The 18,725-nt window shown below is 56.1% G+C and overlaps 1 protein-coding gene across 2 annotated transcripts in view; it reads right to left on the bottom strand.

The window, feature by feature from the left end:
* Positions 1-5,277: 5,277 nt before the first annotated feature.
* The window catches only part of LOC116953991 (monofunctional C1-tetrahydrofolate synthase, mitochondrial-like), a 44,816-nt gene continuing 31,368 nt past the window's right edge, over positions 5,278-18,725 (bottom strand). For both annotated transcript variants that reach the window (XM_076052024.1, XM_032974358.2), the window contains 7 exons: positions 16,964-17,103; positions 16,737-16,778; positions 15,087-15,187; positions 14,581-14,764; positions 13,981-14,088; positions 12,734-12,886; positions 5,278-8,211 (listed from right to left, as the gene is read on the bottom strand). In XM_076052024.1, the coding sequence (XP_075908139.1) occupies positions 8,122-8,211; positions 12,734-12,886; positions 13,981-14,088; positions 14,581-14,764; positions 15,087-15,187; positions 16,737-16,778; positions 16,964-17,103 (818 nt within the window). In that variant the 3' untranslated portion in view covers positions 5,278-8,121. The remainder of the gene's footprint in view (positions 8,212-12,733; positions 12,887-13,980; positions 14,089-14,580; positions 14,765-15,086; positions 15,188-16,736; positions 16,779-16,963; positions 17,104-18,725) is intronic.

Below are 18,725 nucleotides of genomic sequence, written 5' to 3'. Positions count from 1 at the left end.
TTTACTTGACCAGTCCGTTGGGGGCCGCTGCAGGGGGGGCCGCCGCAGGCTAGGTTGTTGGGTGGCGCCATAGTTACAGTTTATAGCAGCCTAGAACTCTAAACCAGTCTATAGTGCATTATATACCACATTCTACATCTCTGCGCCAATATATAGCACAGTCTACGTCACGGTCCACGTCACGGCCACGTCACGGACCACGTCACGGTCCACGTCACGGACCACGTCACGGACCACGTCACGGTCCACGTCACGGTCTACGTCACCGTCCACGTCACGGACTACGTCACGGTCTACGTCACGGACCACGTCACGGTCTGTCACAGTCCACGTCACGGTCTACGTCACTGACTACGTCACGGGCTACGTCACTGACTACGTAACGGACTACGTCACGGGCTACGTCACGGATCACGTCACGGTCTATGTCACGGTCCAACGTCACGGTCTACGTCACGGACCACGTCACGGTCTACATTACGGTCTACATTACGGTCTACGTCACGGTCCACGTCACGGCCTAGGGGGCTCGCACGGAGCCTGCGCAGATTTGGGCCCCCGGGAGTAGCGGCGGGGCAGTCAGAGCAGGCTGCCCGCAGCAGGAGGAGGAGGTGGACTATGAAGGCAGAGGGTGGACTATGAAAGAGGTGGACTATGAAGGCAGAGGGTGGACTATGAAAGAGGTAGACTATGAAGGCAGAGGGTGGACTATGAAAGAGGTGGACTATGAAGGCAGAGGGTGGACTATGAAAGAGGTGGACTATGAAGGCAGAGGGTGGACTATGAAAGAGGTGGACTATGAAGGCAGAGGGTGGACTATGACAGAGGTGGACTATGAAGGCAGAGGGTGGACTATGAAGGTGGACTATGAAGGCAGAGGGTGGACTATGAAGGCAGAGGGTGGACTATGAAAGAGGAGGTTCGTCTGAGCTCCGTCGCCTTGTCAGTGTCCTGTGTGAACCCTTGCGGGCTCGTAGGTGGCTGGGAGCCGGCGTGCCGTCTCCGCCAGCGAGTCGAACTTCTTTCGCGCCCTACGTCGCCAACCGACTCCGCGCTACGAGTGACGCGCGGCAGGGCAGCAGCACCTCCTCGTCCCTGGGCTCTCGGCGGTGTCGGCAACACCAACATCATCACAACCCCAGCCAACGTCGCCGCTCCCCTTGCACAAAGACTCCAATCTCTCTAGCTGAGACGACCACCACCGACTCGTGTCCCCGACTCGGTGAGACGCAGGCAAAGCCTCCCCCCCCCTTCCCTGCCCCCCCCCCTTCCCTGCCCCCCCCCTTCCCTGCCTCGCTCGCTGCGGGGCTGCCTTGCAGCCTCCGGCACGGGAGGGCAGCAGCAAGAGCAGCCGCGGCCCACGGTTGTACCGTACTCCTATGCTGCCCTGTACCGTACTCCTATGCTGCCCTGTACCGTACTCCTATGCTGCCCTGTACCTTACTCCTGTGCTGCCCTGTACTGTACTCCTGTGCTGCCCTGTACTGTACTCCTATGCTGTCCTGTACTGTACTCCTGTGCTGCCCTGTACTGTACTCCTGTGCTGCCCTGTACTGTACTCCTATGCTGTCCTGTACCGTACTCCTGTGCTGCCCTGTACTGTACTCCTGTGCTGCCCTGTACCGTACTCCTGTGCTGCCCTGTACTGTACTCCTGTGCTGCCCTGTACTGTACTCCTGTGCTGCCCTGTACTGTACTCCTGTGCTGCCCTGCCCTTGACCCCGCGACTCGCGAGCCCACCACACGTGCGTGCGGGCAGTATGGCAATCGGAGTCGAGCGGCCTCCGGATGAAGTGACGATCTACATAACGTATCTTATATAATTATAACTTATATAATGTATGTTATATATAATGTATCTATGTATAAGGTATCTATACATAAAGTATGTGTTATACGACAAGGAGTCTCTCATCCAGCAGTGGAGCGGTGCGCCGCGTTACCTTCGCCTGGCGCTGCGACCCCGAAGTCTCCTTCGCCGTGCTGGGGGGCGGGGCGCGGAAGCTGGGGGGAGGGGCGGGGCATAGGGGGCGGGGGCGTAGGGGGCGTGGCATAGAGGGCGGGGCATAGGGGGCGTGGCATAGGGGGCGGGAGATTCGGGGATGGAGGCGAAGGCGTTTTGGGGCGGGAGGGAGATTGAGAGGGGGGTGGGGTGGGGGGTTGGGGGGGAGATTGGCGATGGGGGGGGTTTGGGGGTGGGGGGGTTTGAGGGTGGGGGGGTTTGGGGGTGGGTTTGGGGGTGGGGGGGAGATTGGCGGTGGGGGGGGGGGTTGGGGGTTTGGGGTGGGGGGGGAGATTGGCGGTGGGGGGGGGTTGGGGTGGGGGGGGTTTGAGGGTGGGGGGGAGATTGGCGGTGTGGGGGGTAGAATTGGGGAGGGATTGGGGAGAGATGGAGGGGTGGGGTTTTGGGGGGGGAGGGCTCGCGACCACGACACAAAACAATAATAACAATTTCGATTTAAAGCTTTCGTGACTGCAGGGATTCATCTTCTTGGTTCTTTCGGTAAAGTCACGTAGAATAGAAATAAAATGATAATAAAATAATAAAATTCTCACGACGTTTCGGCCACAACACAAGTGGCCTTCTTCAGGTGAAGAAACAGGTCTATCCAGAAGACGGAGCTTGATTGAACGCTGTCAAGCAAGGAGCGAGTCGTTTTAAAGCTGTGTGGGCGGAGTTGAATTAGCATGTTACCAGCCCCACCTCCAGAGCGGAGGGGGCTGGGAACAGACAAAAAAGGGGGGGAAAAGATTAAAAAACCACAAAATAACAACAATAGAAACAGCCAAGGTGCGCTGCTGTGTCCTGAGTTGCATTATGACTATGCTATAAACTGGACTACTATATAATACAATATTATACCCTCCCGTACCCCCACCACGTGACACTCAGGTGGTGAAGCCAGCAGACTACCACGTGACACTCAGGTGGTGAAGCCAGCAGACTACCACGTGACACTCAGGTGGTGAAGCCAGCAGGCTACCACGTGACACTCAGGTGGTGAAACCAGCAGACTACCGCGTCAGGAGCAGTAGCGGAGTCGTGTGTCATCATCATCGTCGTCGTAGTTGTGATGATGTCTCCTTCGTATTTGTTGATCGGGGCATTGCATCGTCCCACGTTGTGTAGGTCTCTGTTCTGGATGACTACCACGTGACACTCAGGTGGTGAAGCCAGCAGACTACCACGTGACACTCAGGTGGTGAAGCCAGCAAACTACCACGTGACACTCAGGTGGTGAAGCCAGCAGACTACCACGTGACACTCAGGTGGTGAAGCCAGCAGACTACCACGTGACACTCAGGTGGTGAAGCCAGCAAACTACCACGTGACACTCAGGTGCTGAAGCCAGCAGACTACCACGTGGCACTCAGGTAGTGAAGCCAGCAAACTACCACGTGACACTCAGGTGGTGAAGCCAGCAGACTACCACGTCACATCCAGGTGGTGAAGCCAGCAGACTACCACGTGACACTCAGGTGGCGAAGCCAGCAGACTACCACGTCACACCCAGGTGGTGAAGCCAGCAGACTACCACGTGACACTCAGGTGGTGAAGCCAGCAGACTACTACGTGACACTCAGGTGAAGCCAGCAGACTACCACGTGACACTCAGGTGGTGAAGCCAGCAGACTACCACGTGACATTCAGGTGGTGAAGCCAGCAGACTACCACGTGACACTCAGGTGGCGAAGCCAGCAGACTACCGCGTCACACCCAGGTGGTGAAACCAGCAGACTACCACGTCACACCCAGGTGGTGAGGCCAGCAGACTACCACGTGACACTCAGGTGAAGCCAGCAGACTACCACGTGACACTCAGGTGGTGAAGCCAGCAGACTACCACGTGACACTCAGGTGGTGAAGCCAGCAGACTACCACGTGACACTCAGGTGGTGAGGCCAGCAGACTACCACGTGACACTCAGGTGGTGAAGCCAGCGGACTACCACGTGACACTCAGGTGGTGAAGCCAGCAGACTACCACGTGACACTCAGGTGGTAAAACCAGCAGACTACCGCGTCAGGAGCAGTAGCGGAGTCGTGTGTCATCATCATCGTCGTAGCTGTGATGATGTCTCCTTCGTATTTGTTGATCGGGGCATTGCATCGTCCCACGTTGTGTAGGTCTCTGTTCTGGATGACTACCACGTGACACTCAGGTGGTGAAGCCAGCAGACTACCACGTGACACTCAGGTGGTGAAGCCAGCAGACTACCACGTGACACTCAGGTGGTGAAGCCAGCAAACTCCCACGTGACACTCAGGTGCTGAAGCCAGCAGACTACCACGTGGCACTCAGGTAGTGAAGCCAGCAAACTACCACGTGACACTCAGGTGGTGAAGCCAGCAGACTACCACGTCACATCCAGGTGGTGAAGCCAGCAGACTACCACGTGACACTCAGGTGGCGAAGCCAGCAGACTACCACGTCACACCCAGGTGGTGAAGCCAGCAGACTACCACGTGACACTCAGGTGGTGAAGCCAGCAGACTACTACGTGACACTCAGGTGAAGCCAGCAGACTACCACGTGACACTCAGGTAGTGAAGCCAGCAGACTACCACGTGACATTCAGGTGGTGAAGCCAGCAGACTACCACGTGACACTCAGGTGGCGAAGCCAGCAGACTACCGCGTCACACCCAGGTGGTGAAACCAGCAGACTACCACGTCACACCCAGGTGGTGAGGCCAGCAGACTACCACGTGACACTCAGGTGAAGCCAGCAGACTACCACGTGACACTCAGGTGGTGAAGCCAGCAGACTACCACGTGACACTCAGGTGGTGAAGCCAGCAGACTACCACGTGACACTCAGGTGGTGAGGCCAGCAGACTACCACGTGACACTCAGGTGGTGAAGCCAGCAGACTACCACGTGACACTCAGGTGGTGAAGCCAGCAGACTACCACGTGACACTCAGGTGGTGAAACCAGCAGACTACCGCGTCAGGAGCAGTAGCGGAGTCGTGTGTCATCATCATCGTCGTAGCTGTGATGACGTCTCCTTCGTATTTGTGGATCAGGCATTTCATCGTCCCACGTTGTGTAGGTCTCTGTTCTGGATGGCCACAGTCGCACCGCTACTGCTGGAGAGTTTCACATTTCCCCATCTACTGCCATGGTTTGTGCGGTGGATGTGGTTTGGAGTGGACCATGAGCAGCTTCGTGCAAGATCAAACCGAGGGCTCTTCGGCACTGGTTCGGCAGTGGTGCACAAGCACAATATATTTATAAAGGTAAACTTAACACGTAAATAACGTCGGAACACCAATGTCAAACGCATTTTAATTTTTCACTTCCCATCGGCCGCCACGGCCTTTCCTTCTGGGAGTGATTTTGTTTTATTACAACAGCGTTGGTTCAACACGAGCAGAGAAACCGGTTTCGACATTCGGTGTCTCATCAGCAGAGTCGGGCTCCACTTGAACCACTGCTGGTGAACTGCCCAGATGTTCATCGGCAAGGAGCGCTCCGTGAGATGTGGGTCCGAGTTGGACACAAAACTCGACACGGCGCACAACGCAACACTCGACACAACACTCGACACAACACAACACTCGACACAACACAACACTCGACACAACACTCTACACAACGCAACACTCCACACAACGCAACACTCGACACAACACTCGACACAACACAACACTCGACACAACACAACACTCGACACAACACTCTACACAACGCACAGCGCAACACTCGACACAACACTCGACACAACACTCTACACAACACAACACTCGACACAACGCACAGCGCAACACTCGACACAACACTCGACACAACACTCGACACAACGCAACACTCGACACGACACAACACTCGACACGACACAACACTCGACACGACACAACACTCTACACGACACAACACTCGACACGACACAACACTCGACACAACACTCGACACAACGCAACATTCTACACGACGCAACACTCTACACGACACAACACTCGACACAACACTCGACACAACGCAACACTCGACACAACGCAACACTCGACACAACACAACACTCGACACAACACTCGACACAACGCAACACTCGACACAACGCAACACTCGACACAACACTCGACACAACGCAACACTCGACACAACGCAACACTCGACACAACGCAACACTCGACACAACGCAACACTCGACACAACGCAACACTCGACACAACACTCGACACAACGCAACACTCGACACAACGCAACACTCGACACAACACTCGACACAACGCAACACTCGACACAACGCAACACTCGACACAACGCAACACTCGACACAACGCAACACTCGACACAACGCAACACTCGACACAACACTCGACACAACGCAACACTCGACACGACGCAACACTCGACACGACGCAACACTCGACACAACGCAACACTCGACACAACACAACACTCTACACAACACTCGACACAACACAACACTCGACACAACACAACACTCGACACAACACAACACTCTACACGACACAACACTCTACACAACGCAACACTCGACACAACGCAACACTCTACACAACACAACACTCTACACAACACAACACTCGACACAACACTCGACACAACACAACACTCGACACGACACAACACTCGACACGACACAACACTCGACACAACACTCGACACGACACAACACTCTACACAACACAACATTCTACACGACACAACACTCGACACGACACAACACTCGACACAATGCAACACTCGACACAACACTCGACACAACGCAGAGTGAATGTGCCCCGGCCGTGCCGTGGTGCATGAACAAGACAAGTAACAGCGTGGCCGTGTTTGTTTCGACGGTCTTGTGAATGATCCAGGGATGAAAGTGAGAGCGGCACGGGTGGGGGGTGGGGTCCGGGTCAGAGCGGCCGTGCGTGGGGAACGCGGAGTCTGGCCGAGCGAGGTCGAGCGAGCGAGCGAGGGGCGAGCGAGCGGTTGAGCGAGCGGTCGAGCGAGCGAGGTCGAGCGAGCGAGCGGTTGAGCGAGCGGTTGAGCGAGCGAGGTCGAGCGAGCGAGCGAGGGCGACGACGTGTTGCGAGTTTGTTTTGTTCACCAGGTGGTGAGAACTCAAGGGAGCGGGGTGAGTCGCGTTTGGACCACTGATGGGGGGGGGGCAACGATTTCCGTGCGCGCGGTGCCAACCGGGCCTGGCCCGGGTGGGTGGGGGGGGGCCGACGCGCTGTTGCCGGACTCTGTCGGCGTTGACGGCGACGCTGTGCGGGCCCCCCCCCCCCCCCCCGCTGGTAAACGTGGGGGGGGGGGCGGAGGGGGAGCCTTTTGCCGGCAGAAGAACGCAGCGCGCAAGGGGCACAATGTAGACCTGGCAGGAGATACACGGTGCACACGAGACGGGGAACTGGAGACAACGCGGATGAGACGGTGCTAACGAGGTAGAGGCAATGAGACGGTCAACACGCCAATGAGGCGACACAAATTGCAAGACAATGCCAAGGGGATATTAAAAACGAGTCGGTCAATGCGCATCGACGTATTTACGTTGAACTTCTTTTGCGCCGTACATAGCCAACCGCGCTAATCGGAGGTGCAGGAGGACAACAAACTAAACACAAAAGGCAGCTCTGAAGAAATGAGTTTCCAATCTAGATTGGAAACAAACCGGCCGGACAATACAAATGAGACGGTGCAAATTCAAACTACAAACGGGACATTTAAAAACGAGTCGGGCAAAACAAACTGGGCAGACAAATTTAAACGACGCGAAAACCGAATCGATTCTGGTGACGCCGAATCGATTCTGGTGACGCCGAACGGAACCGCCGGCGACGGTCCCACGGGTCGTACGCGGGGTGTCACGTGGTGTCACGTGATGTCATGCGGGGCGTCACGTGGTGTCATGCAGGGCGTCACGTGGTGTCACGTGGTGTCATGTGGGGCGTCACGTGATGTCATGCGGGGTGTCACGTGGTGTCACGTGATGTCATGCGGGGCGTCACGTGATGTCATGCGGGGCGTCACGTGGTGTCACGTGGTGTCACACGGTGTCACGCGGGGCGTCACGTGGTGTCACGTGGCATCACGTGGAGTCACGTGGTGTCACGTGGAGTCACGTGGTGTCACGTGGTGCCGTCGGCCATAACGGGTGTGGTTAGAAAATGCCGTGGATCTCCTCCGTGTCCGGGTCGAGGTCGATGTCGTAGAAGCATGGCCTCACCGGCAGCCCAGGCATGGTGCTCATCTGCACACCACACACACAGACAACAACCACCCCCCGTGTAGCCTTAACAGACTTTTGGAGCAAGAAGTGCTGTTCGCGAGCGCCCATGATCGGCCGGAACGGCACACGAGGGGTTTGGTGGCCGGCACCACGCTCGGCTGCCTTTGACTCCAAGTGGCGATGTCTACACACCGCACCGGGTACTAATCTGAGGCTGAGTCGATCTAGGGGAGGCCCAGGACCAGTTCAGATAATCGTCACTGATGTTGGCCGTGAGCAGGAATCGGGTTCGCAGTGCAGCGCGCTAAGCACTGTGCCTCCGCTCCCCACTGCACACAGACACACAAAGATTCAGCGTTTAGCCCCAACAGACTGTTGGGGCCTGGCGTGGTGTTGACCACCCACCCCCTCGTGCGCCAAAGTGTCGACCTTCAGAGGCGCTCAGTCTGCCGCGAAAGTCCAAGGCTATAAGATGGATATTTGTCTTTTGTTTTTGTGAGCGTGTGTCTGCGTGGGTGTATATGCGTGCGTGAACACGTGTGTGTGTGTGCGCGTGTGAACACGTGTGTGTGCGCGTGTCACCGAAGACGAACATCCGTGGAGGGATGCAGGCAAAGCCGATGAGTCAGATGGATTCTATGACCGCCTGTCACAGGTGCTGGCTAAAGTGGCCCCTCGGGATAGAGTCATCTTGTTGGGTGACTTCAATGCCCGAGTGGGCCATGATGCTGGCACCTGGTCTGGAGTGATTGGAGGGCATGGGCCAGATCAGCTCAATAACAACGGTAGGAGGCTGCTAGATTTTTGTGCAGCCCATGGGCTTGTAATTACCAACACGCTGTTCCGGCATCGGCGCATCCACACAACATCATGGATGCATGCCGGGTCCAAGCAAGAACATCTGCTGGACTACATAGTGACGGACCAGCGGATGCGAGCCTATGTCCTTGACACCAGGACCTACCGTGGAGCTGATCTGCCCTCTGACCATCGACTTGTCATCTGTAAGATGCGCCTGCCATTCTTCCGCTCCGGTGGTGGGTGTACACCCAGGACCCCATTCCAACCTAAAGTGGCCTGGTCTCAGTTATCTGATGAAAGTTGCAAGCGAGAATTCCATCATCGCCTGCGGCTGGGGTTGGCATCGTCCCCCACTCCTCCGGATGTCGAGGGTAAATGGGCGAGGTTTAGGACTGTCACTCATGCAGCTGCATTGGCTGCTTTGGGCACGCGGTCCAGACCTCCCCAGAGACCCTGGCTGACAGAGGAGGTGTTCAGGATATCTTCTTTGGTTCTTTGGGTAAAGTCACGTAGAATGAGAATAAAATAATAAATTGATAAAATAAAATAACACAATAATATTCTCACGACGTTTCGGCCACAACACAAGCGGCCTTCATCAGGTGAAGGGACGAGACTGTCTGGTAGGACAGCGCTGTCCTACCAGACAGTCTCGTCCCTTCACCTGATGAAGGCCGCTTGTGTTGTGGCCGAAACGTCGTGAGAATATTATTGTGTTATTTTATTTTATCAATTTATTATTTTATTCTCATTCTTCGTGACTTTACCGAAAGAACCAAAGAAGATGAATCATTGCAGTCACGAAAGCTTTAAATCGTGTTCAGGATAGTTGAGAAAAAGCGACAGGCCCACTGTCATCGTCTACAGAATCCCACGTCAGAGAATCAGGAGGCTTACCGCAGCCTTCGCTCGGAGGTTCAGAGAGCCGTGAGGCGCTGCAAGGATGGGTGGTGGTCACGGGTTGCTGAGGAGATGGAGTCTGCCTCAGTGGCCCGCGATCACAAATCTCTATTTAACTTCATAAAAAAAGTAACCTGCAGCGCCACACCTATTACCATCATTTGGGAAAAAACGGTGATCCAATCTCTGACCCCCAGGAACAGGTTTGCAGATTTGCTGAGCATTTCTGTGAGGTCCTGGGGGAGGGAAAATCCCTCAGCCAGAAAAACATCGTGGCACAAAGTGAGGATGACCCTGCTGAGGCTGCGGTGCCTCAAATATTGGAAGAAGTCACCCCCAGTGAGTGGCTGGCTGAGGTGCCATCTGTTGAGGAAGTACTGAAGGCAATCCGGAGTCTGAGATCAGGAAAGGCAGCGGGCAGAGATGATCTCCCAAGCGAAATGCTGAGGGAGGGTGGCGTTTGTGCACAGACTGCCCTATATGACATCATAACAACAGTCTGGACCACTGGACGGGTTACGCAGGATTGGAAGGATGCCCTGGTGGTCCCCCTCTTTAAGAAGGGGGACCGCACAGACTGTAACAACTACAGGGGCATCTCACTCCTCAGTGTGCCGGGAAAGGTCCTGGCAAGGATTATTCAACATCGCCTTGCCAGGCACGCTGAGGAGAGGCTTGCGAAGCCCCAATGCGGTTTCAGGAAAGGGCGGTCCTGCACAGATGCCATATTTTCTGTCCGTCTGCTAGAGCAGAGATGTAGGGAATTCCAGCAAGACCTACATCTCTGCTTTATTGACCTGGTCAAGGCCTATGATACCATCAGTAGGCCTGGGCTCTGGGTTGTTCTTCGTGCTTTTGGAGTACCTGACCCTCTGCTCACGATCATTAAGGACCTTCATGATGGTGAGCGGGCCCGGGTAAAACTACGTGGCCGGGAGTCAGAGCCATTCCCTGTATACCTTGGGGTGCGACAGGGATGTCCTCTGGCTCCCACATTATTTAACATCTATTTTGACCACGTAGTTCGTGAAGCCTTCAATAGCTGTACCGGGGGAATCTCGATATGGTACAGATATAAGGGGAGGCTGATCGATGCCCGGGTACGGTCAAGGGATGGCTCCCTATTGCTCAACCACGTTATGTATGCCGATGATTTGGTAATAGCTGCTCATTCAGAGGAGGAGTTGGAGACGCTGCTGCTGAGACTGGAGCGTGCCACTAAGAGATGGGGCCTTACCATCAGCCCCACCAGAACTAAGCACCTGCCTGGGTATTTTGTACCATCGGACACTCCACCCCCACAACTCCCAATCGGTGATGGGGCAGTTGTGGAGAGAGTGGAGAGTTTCCCATACCTGGGCAGTGTGCTTATGACCGGCTCCAGTTTAACAGCAGAGGTCTCACTCCGAATCAATCGAGCGGCAATATCTTTTCATCAGTTGCCTAACGCTGTGTGGAAGCTACCTGGTCTGTCGCTCCGCACTAAGCTTCAGGTCTTCTCGGCCACAGTCATTCCCTCCCTTCTCTACGCTTGCGAAACGTGGACCCCCCTAATGGAACATCTTCGCCGGTTAGAAACATTTAACCAGGCTGGATTGTGTGAGGAGCTCACAAATCCTTGAAAGATCTGGGCACGGTCCCATCGGTGAGCTCCTCCGGCAGGCAAGGCTGCGTTGGCTGGATCATGTAGCCCGCATGCCCAGCCACCGCATGCCGAAACAGCTTTTGTTCGGCCGGATCAAGGGGGCTAAACGGGCGCGGCATGGGCTAGAGAAGAGATGGAGTGATGTGGTACAGGAGGATGTGGAGCTGAGTGGACTTGCCGATGACTGTTACCAGCGGTGTCAAGATTGGCCTCTGTGGAGGAGGCTCGTGAAGGATGCTACTGGGCAGTTGGAGGCAGTCGCCCTCCAACAACAACGGAGGGCGGAGGAGCGACGCTCACAACAACGAGCAGAGCGCCGGGTGGCTAAAGCACAGCAGGTTGGCACAGTAGGGGGCACAGGTGGTGCATCAGCCAGTCATCTAGTCAGTTGACCCGTGGCAACTGGGTCTGCCCCGTGACCTCCTGCCAGCGGGCGTTCGACACTTCACGTGGCCTCAAGGTGCACATGGCCTGGCACAAGCGTCGTGGTGACATCACCGCCACTTAGTGGCGAATGGCGGTTGTTGTTGTCATGTGCGCGTGTGTGTGCGCGTGTGTGTTTGTGCACGTGTGTGTGCGCGCGTGAACACGTTCGTGCGTGTGCGTGAACACGTGTGTGTGCATGAACACGTGTGTGTGTATGAACACGTGTGTGTGTATGAACACGTGTGTGTGTATGAACACGTGTGTGTGTATGAACACGTGTGTATGAACACGTGTGTGTATGAACACGTGTGTGTGTATGAACACGTGTGTGTGTGTATGAACACGTGTGTGTATGAACACGTGTGTGTATGAACACGTGTGTGTGTGTATGAACACGTGTGTGTGTATGAACACGTGTGTGTATGAACACGTGTGTGTGTATGAACACGTGTATGTATGAACACGTGTGTGTATGAACACGTGTGTGTGTGTGAACACGTGTGTGTGAACACGTGTGTGTGAACACGTGTGTGTGTGAACACGTGTGTGTATGAACACGTGTGTGTGTATGAACACGTGTGTGTGTATGAACACGTGTGTGTGAACACATGTGTGTGTGTGAACATGTGTGTGTGTATGAACACGTGTGTGTGTATGAACACGTGTGTGTGTGTGAACACGTGTGTGTGTGTGAACACGTGTGTGTGTATGAACACGTGTGTGTGTGAACACGTTTGTGTGTATGAACACGTGTTGCGCGCATGCCCTCACGGTGCCGACGAGCGGGTAGAGGAAGCCGGCCCCAACGCTGGCACGCACGTCACGAATGGGCAGCACGAACCCCTTGGGGACGCCCTTCAGCTCGGGCTGATGAGACAGCGACAGATGCGTCTTGGCCATGCAGATGGGCAGCTCGGCAAAGCCCTGGGGAAACACAAAGACGAAGATCACCCGTGTAGCCTTAACAGACTTGTAGCGGCAAGTGCCGCTAGAGTAGCGCCTGCGAAGGCCGGAACGGCGCGCGAGGGGGTGGGTGGCCAGCACACTGAACCAGGTACTCATTGGAGGCTGAGTCGACCTAGGGGATGCCCAGGACCGGTTCAGATAATCGTCACCGGTGTTGGCCGTGAGCGGGAATCGAACTGGGGTTGATGGGTTCGTCGCGCAGCGCGCGAACTGCTCCACTACCGCTATTCAACCGCAACGCACGCGGACAAGAAGACTCGCGCATATTAAAAACAGGGAAGAAAAATCATGCAAGTGCATGGGCTCTGTGATGGTTACCAACGGGCGTTTGCCGTCGGAACTCTTTAACGAGCGATAATATCGTTAGGCTTCGAGCCGCGCAACGAGATAACGTCACACTGCGGGTGATGTGTGACGTCGCAAGATGACAGATGAAGGAAAAGAAACCTGGACTTGAACAAGCAGGGGAATCCGCAGTGCAGCCAGATATGAAGTGCCTGTCTCACTGTACACATTAACACATGCACATGCTAGCCCACGAGCTGTACCCACAGTACACATGCACGCTAGCCCACCAGCTGTACACACGGTACACATGCACCACCATCTGTACACACGGTGAACATGCACCACCAGCTGTACACTCGGTGAACATGCACCACCAGCTGTACACACGGGGAACATGCACCACCAGCTGTACACACGGTGAACATGCACCACCAGCTGTACACACGGTGAACATGCACCACCAGCTGTACACACGGTGAACATGCACCACCAGCTGCACACACGGTGAACATGCACCACCAGCTGTACACACGGTACACATGCACCACCAGCTGTACACTCGGTGAACATGCACCACCAGCTGTACACACGGTACACATGCACCACCATCTGTACACACGGTGAACATGCACCACCAGCTGTACACACGGTGAACATGCACCACCAGCTGTACACACGGTGAACATGCACCACCAGCTGTACATACGGTACACATGCACCACCAGCTGTACACACGGTACACATGCACGCTAGCCATACCCTACCTGCTTAGTGTAGAGCTCGATCTTCCGGCGAGCCTCCTCCGAGAGGCAGATGTCGTCTGCGCCGTACACCTTCTGTGCGATGACGCGGATCTTCTCCTCCACGGGCAGCTGCACCAGGCCAGAAGGCACGTCACAATGTGTGTGTGTGCGTGTCGACTCAGATGATTACGTACGCATGTGTGTGTGCGTATGTGTGTGTGCGTATGTGCGCGCGTGTGTGGAGCGGTGTGTAAACATCGTCACGAGAAAGACAAAGGCGGCCGGGGGTGGTGCTGGCCACCCTTACCCCTTCGTGTGCCATGCCGGCCTTCATAACCGCTCGCTAACAGCACTGTCCCCAACAGCCTGCTGAGGCCACACGGGGGAGCTTTGTCTTAGTGCGTGCACGTGTGTTTTGGTGCGCGTATACACACGTGTGTTTTGGTGTATACACACGTGTGCGTGCGAGTACTTGGCGCGGCGGGTAAAACATCGGCGCTGGGGAGACAAAGGCGGTCGGGCGCGGCGCCACGCGGCGCCGCTACTCGCCACCGACGGCACTTGCCCCGACGCTCCGCTAGAGGCTACGCGCGGGGCGGGCGACCTTTGCCTTCGCGTCACCTGCAGGTCGTAAAGCAGTCGGGGGCGGCCCCGCGGCCTCCGCGTCGCCGCCTCCACCACGGCCTGGGCCAGGGCCGCCGCGCCCCCCCCGCCGCCGCGCCACGCGGCGCAGCGCAGCGCCCCCGCGGCGCCGGCGCGCAGCGCCGCGGACACGAGCAGGGCGGTCTCGCGCCGCGTGTCCGTGCTGCACACGCTCGCAGACGCGGAGGTCGCACGCGTTAGTAGCGAGTAGCGGCTCCTGGGAAGGCCGGCACTGTGGCGCACGAGGGGGTGGGTGGCCACGCGCGTAGACACACACCCACGTAGACACCCACACGCACACACACGTAGACACCCACACGTAGACACCCACGTAGACACCCACGTAGACACCCACACACGTAGACACCCACACGCACACACACGTAGACACCCACACACGTAGACACCCACACGTAGACACCCACGTAGACACCCACACGCACACACACGTAGACACCCACGCGTCATGCTGCCCGTCCGCTCACGTGAACTCGTTGATGGCGACGACCACCGGCACTCCAAACAGCTGAGCGATCTGCAGGTGCTTGACGAGGTTGGCGCATCCCCGCTCGAGCAGATCCAGGCCCTGCGGACAGAGCGAGCGCATCGAGGTGGGGGCGGCGGAGGGTGGGGGGCGGGGGGGGCTGGGGGGCGGGGGGGGAGGGTGGGGGGCGGGGTGGGCTGGGGGGGTGACGCGGGCTGGCGGTTGCGCGTTCGCCGCTCGTCGCGGGCGTTCGCGGTTCGGACCCCGGTGCGGGCCGCCCCGGTTAATACAGCGGCGGTGTTGTACTCGCCGTCGACATGCCAACGTCGCGGGCGTTAAAGATCGCGTGGCGTTAACACCGAAAATACGAACTCAGTTTGGACTACAGCTCGACAAACATTCAGATTCACAGAAAGCCAGACAGTCTGACAGACACACACAGACAGCCAGACAGTCTGACACGCACAGACAGCCAGACAGTCTGACAGACACACAGACAGTCTGACAGACACACACAGACAGCCTGACAGACACACAAAAAAGACAAAGATCCCCCGTATAGCCTTAACAGACTGTAGGGGCAAGTGCTGTTAGCGAGCAGCACCTATGAAGGCCGGAACGGTACACGAGGGGGTGGGTGGCCAGCACCACGCCCGACCGCCTTTGTCTCCCTAGTGGCAATGTTTACACACCACACCAGGTACTCATTTGAGGCTGAGTCGACCTAGGGGAGGCCCAGGACCGGTTCAGATAATCGTCACTGGTGTTGGCCGTGAGCGGGAATCAAACCCGAGTCGCCAGGTTCATAGGGCAGTGCGCTAACCGCTACACTACCGCTCCCCACGACAGACACACACAGCCAGCCTGACAGACACGCACACACAGACAGCCAGACAGTCTGACAGACAGACAGCCAGACAGTCTGACAGACAGACAGTCTGACAGACACGCACAGACAGCCAGACAGTCTGACAGACACACACAGCCAGCCTGACAGACACGCACACACAGACAGCCAGACAGTCTGACAGACAGACAGTCTGACAGACAGACAGCCAGACAGTCTGACAGACACACACAGCCAGCCAGACAGACACACACAGCCAGCCAGACAGTCTGACTAACACACACAGACAGTCTGACAGACACACACAGACAGCCAGAAAGTCTGACAGACACACACAGCCAGCCAGACAGTCTGACAGACACACACAGACAGCCTGACAGACTGACAGACACGCACACACAGACAGCCAGACAGTCTGACTAACACACACAGACAGTCTGACAGACACACACAGACAGCCAGCCAGACAGACACGCACACCCAGGCAGCCAGACAGTCTGACAGACACACACAGACAGCCTGACAGACTGACAGACACGCACACACAGACAGCCAGACAGTCTGACAGACACACACAGACAGCCTGACAGACACACACAGACAGCTAGACAGTCAGACTAACACACACAGCCAGCCTGACAGACACGCACACACACAGACAGCCAGACAGTCTGACACACACAGCCAGCCTGACAGACACGCACACACAGGCAGCCAGACAGTCAGCCAAACAGACGCACAGGCAGTCTGGGACACGCCGGGACTCCGTGTGGAGGAGCAGCAGATTGTTCGTTGTCACCCTACCTCCTCCGTGTACTCCTTAGGCAGCGGGGCACCAACAGTCACCTGAGGAAAGTTAAGTGGCGAGCGTTACCATGGCAACCAGGCACATGATCAATAAATAACTGAATTAACCAATCGACGCGTTCAGCAAAATGAAACTCTTCCGCCGGTTACCACGGGGACCCCGGCATCGCCCGTGCACGCGCCACCGGTCACCGCGGCGACCGCGGCGACCCCGTGCTGGGTACCTTGGGGCCTCCGCCGTGCATCTTGAGGGCCCGCACGGTGACCACCAGCACCACGGCGTCGGGGCAGAGGCCCGACAGGCGGCACTTGATGTTGAAGAATTTCTCGAGCCCGATGTCGGCTCCGAAACCGGCCTCCGTCACTGGCGTGGAAGAAAAGAAAGAAGAGCGACGGGAAGCGACGATCCTTCAAGCGAGGTGGTCCGTCGCCGGGGCCGCGAAGTCATTACCGGGGTGAGCTCATTCGCACGCCCACACCCCACCCACGGCCTCCGCGCCCCTCGCACACCGCCGGCCGAGGACCGAGCCGACCGAGCCTGGGCACGAGGGGGGTGGCGTTTTTTGCGTCGCCCGTTTGAGCGGCGCCCGCCCCTGCGCCGACTCAAGCGGTCGCCCGGCACGCGAGCGCCACGGTGGCTGGGAGATGTGAACTACCTCGCGGCTTCGATCCCGACCCTGACGCCTGCTGCGTGTTTGGAGTTTGCGCGTCTCTCCCCGTGGCCGCGTGGATTTTTCTCCGGGCCCTCCGGTTTTCTCTTCCACATTTAGAATCAGCATCACAACGCGTTGAGAGTATTTGGCTGATATACATTTCCACACCACGATGAGCCGCTCCGTTGAGCTATAGTTTATGATAGGCAGGTCGCTTACGAAAAAAAGCTACGTACAGTGAGGGAAAAAAGTATTTGATCCCCTGCTGATTTTGTACGTTTGCCCACTGACAAAGAAATGATCAGTCTATAATTTTTGTGGTAGGTTTATTTAAATCAAGAAAAACGCATGTCAAAAATGTTATAAATTGATTTGCATTTTAATGAGGGAAATAAGTATTTGACCCCTCTGCAAAACATGACTTAGTACTTGGTGGCAAAACCCTTGTTGGCAATCACAGAGGTCAGACGTTTCTTGTAGTTGGCCACCAGGTTTGCACACATCTCAGGAGGGATTTTGTCCCACTCCTCTTTGCAGATCTTCTCCAAGTCATTAAGGTTTCGAGGCTGACGTTTAGCAACTCGAACCTTCAGCTCCCTCCACAGATTTTCTATGGGATTAAGGTCTGGAGACTGGCTAGGCCACCCCAGGACCTTAATGTGCTTCTTCTTGAGCCACTCCTTTGTTGCCTTGGCCGTGTGTTTTGGGTCATTGTCATGCTGCAATACCCATCCACGACCTATTTTCAATGCCCTGGCTGAGGGAAGGAGGTTCTCACCCAAGATTTGACGGTACATGGCCCCGTCCATCGTCTCTTTGATGCGGTGAAGTTGTCCTGTCCCCTTAGCAGAAAAACACCCCCAAAGCATAATGTTTCCACCTCCATGTTTGACGGTGGGGATGGTGTTCTTGTGGTCATAGGCAGCATTCCACCTCCTCCAAACACGGCGAGTTGAGTTGATGCCAAAGAGCTCCATTTTGGTCTCATCTGACCACAACACTTTCACCCAGTTGTCCTCTGAATCATTCATATGTTCATTGGCAAACTTTAGATGGGCATGTATATGTGCTTTCTTGAGCAGGGGGACCTTGCGGGCGCTGCAGGATTTCAGTCCTTCACGGCGTAGTGTGTTACCAATTGATTTCTTGGTGACTATGGTCCCAGCTGCGTTGAGATCATTGACAAGATCCTCCCATGTAGTTCTGGGCTGATTCTTCACCGTTCTCATGATCATTGCAACTCCACGAGGTGAGATCTTGCATGGAGCCCAAGGCCGAGGGAGATTGACAGTTTTTTTGTGTTTCTTCCATTTGCGAATAACCGCACCAACTG

The sequence above is a fragment of the Petromyzon marinus genome, chromosome 53, assembly GCF_048934315.1.
Source record: "Petromyzon marinus isolate PM22_M1 ecotype Great Lakes invasive population chromosome 53, UKy_Petmar_22M1.pri1.0, whole genome shotgun sequence".
Classification (NCBI taxonomy): domain Eukaryota; kingdom Metazoa; phylum Chordata; class Hyperoartia; order Petromyzontiformes; family Petromyzontidae; genus Petromyzon; species Petromyzon marinus.
Note: the sequence above shows the minus strand (reverse complement) of the source record. Positions and strands in the feature narration are given on the sequence as shown.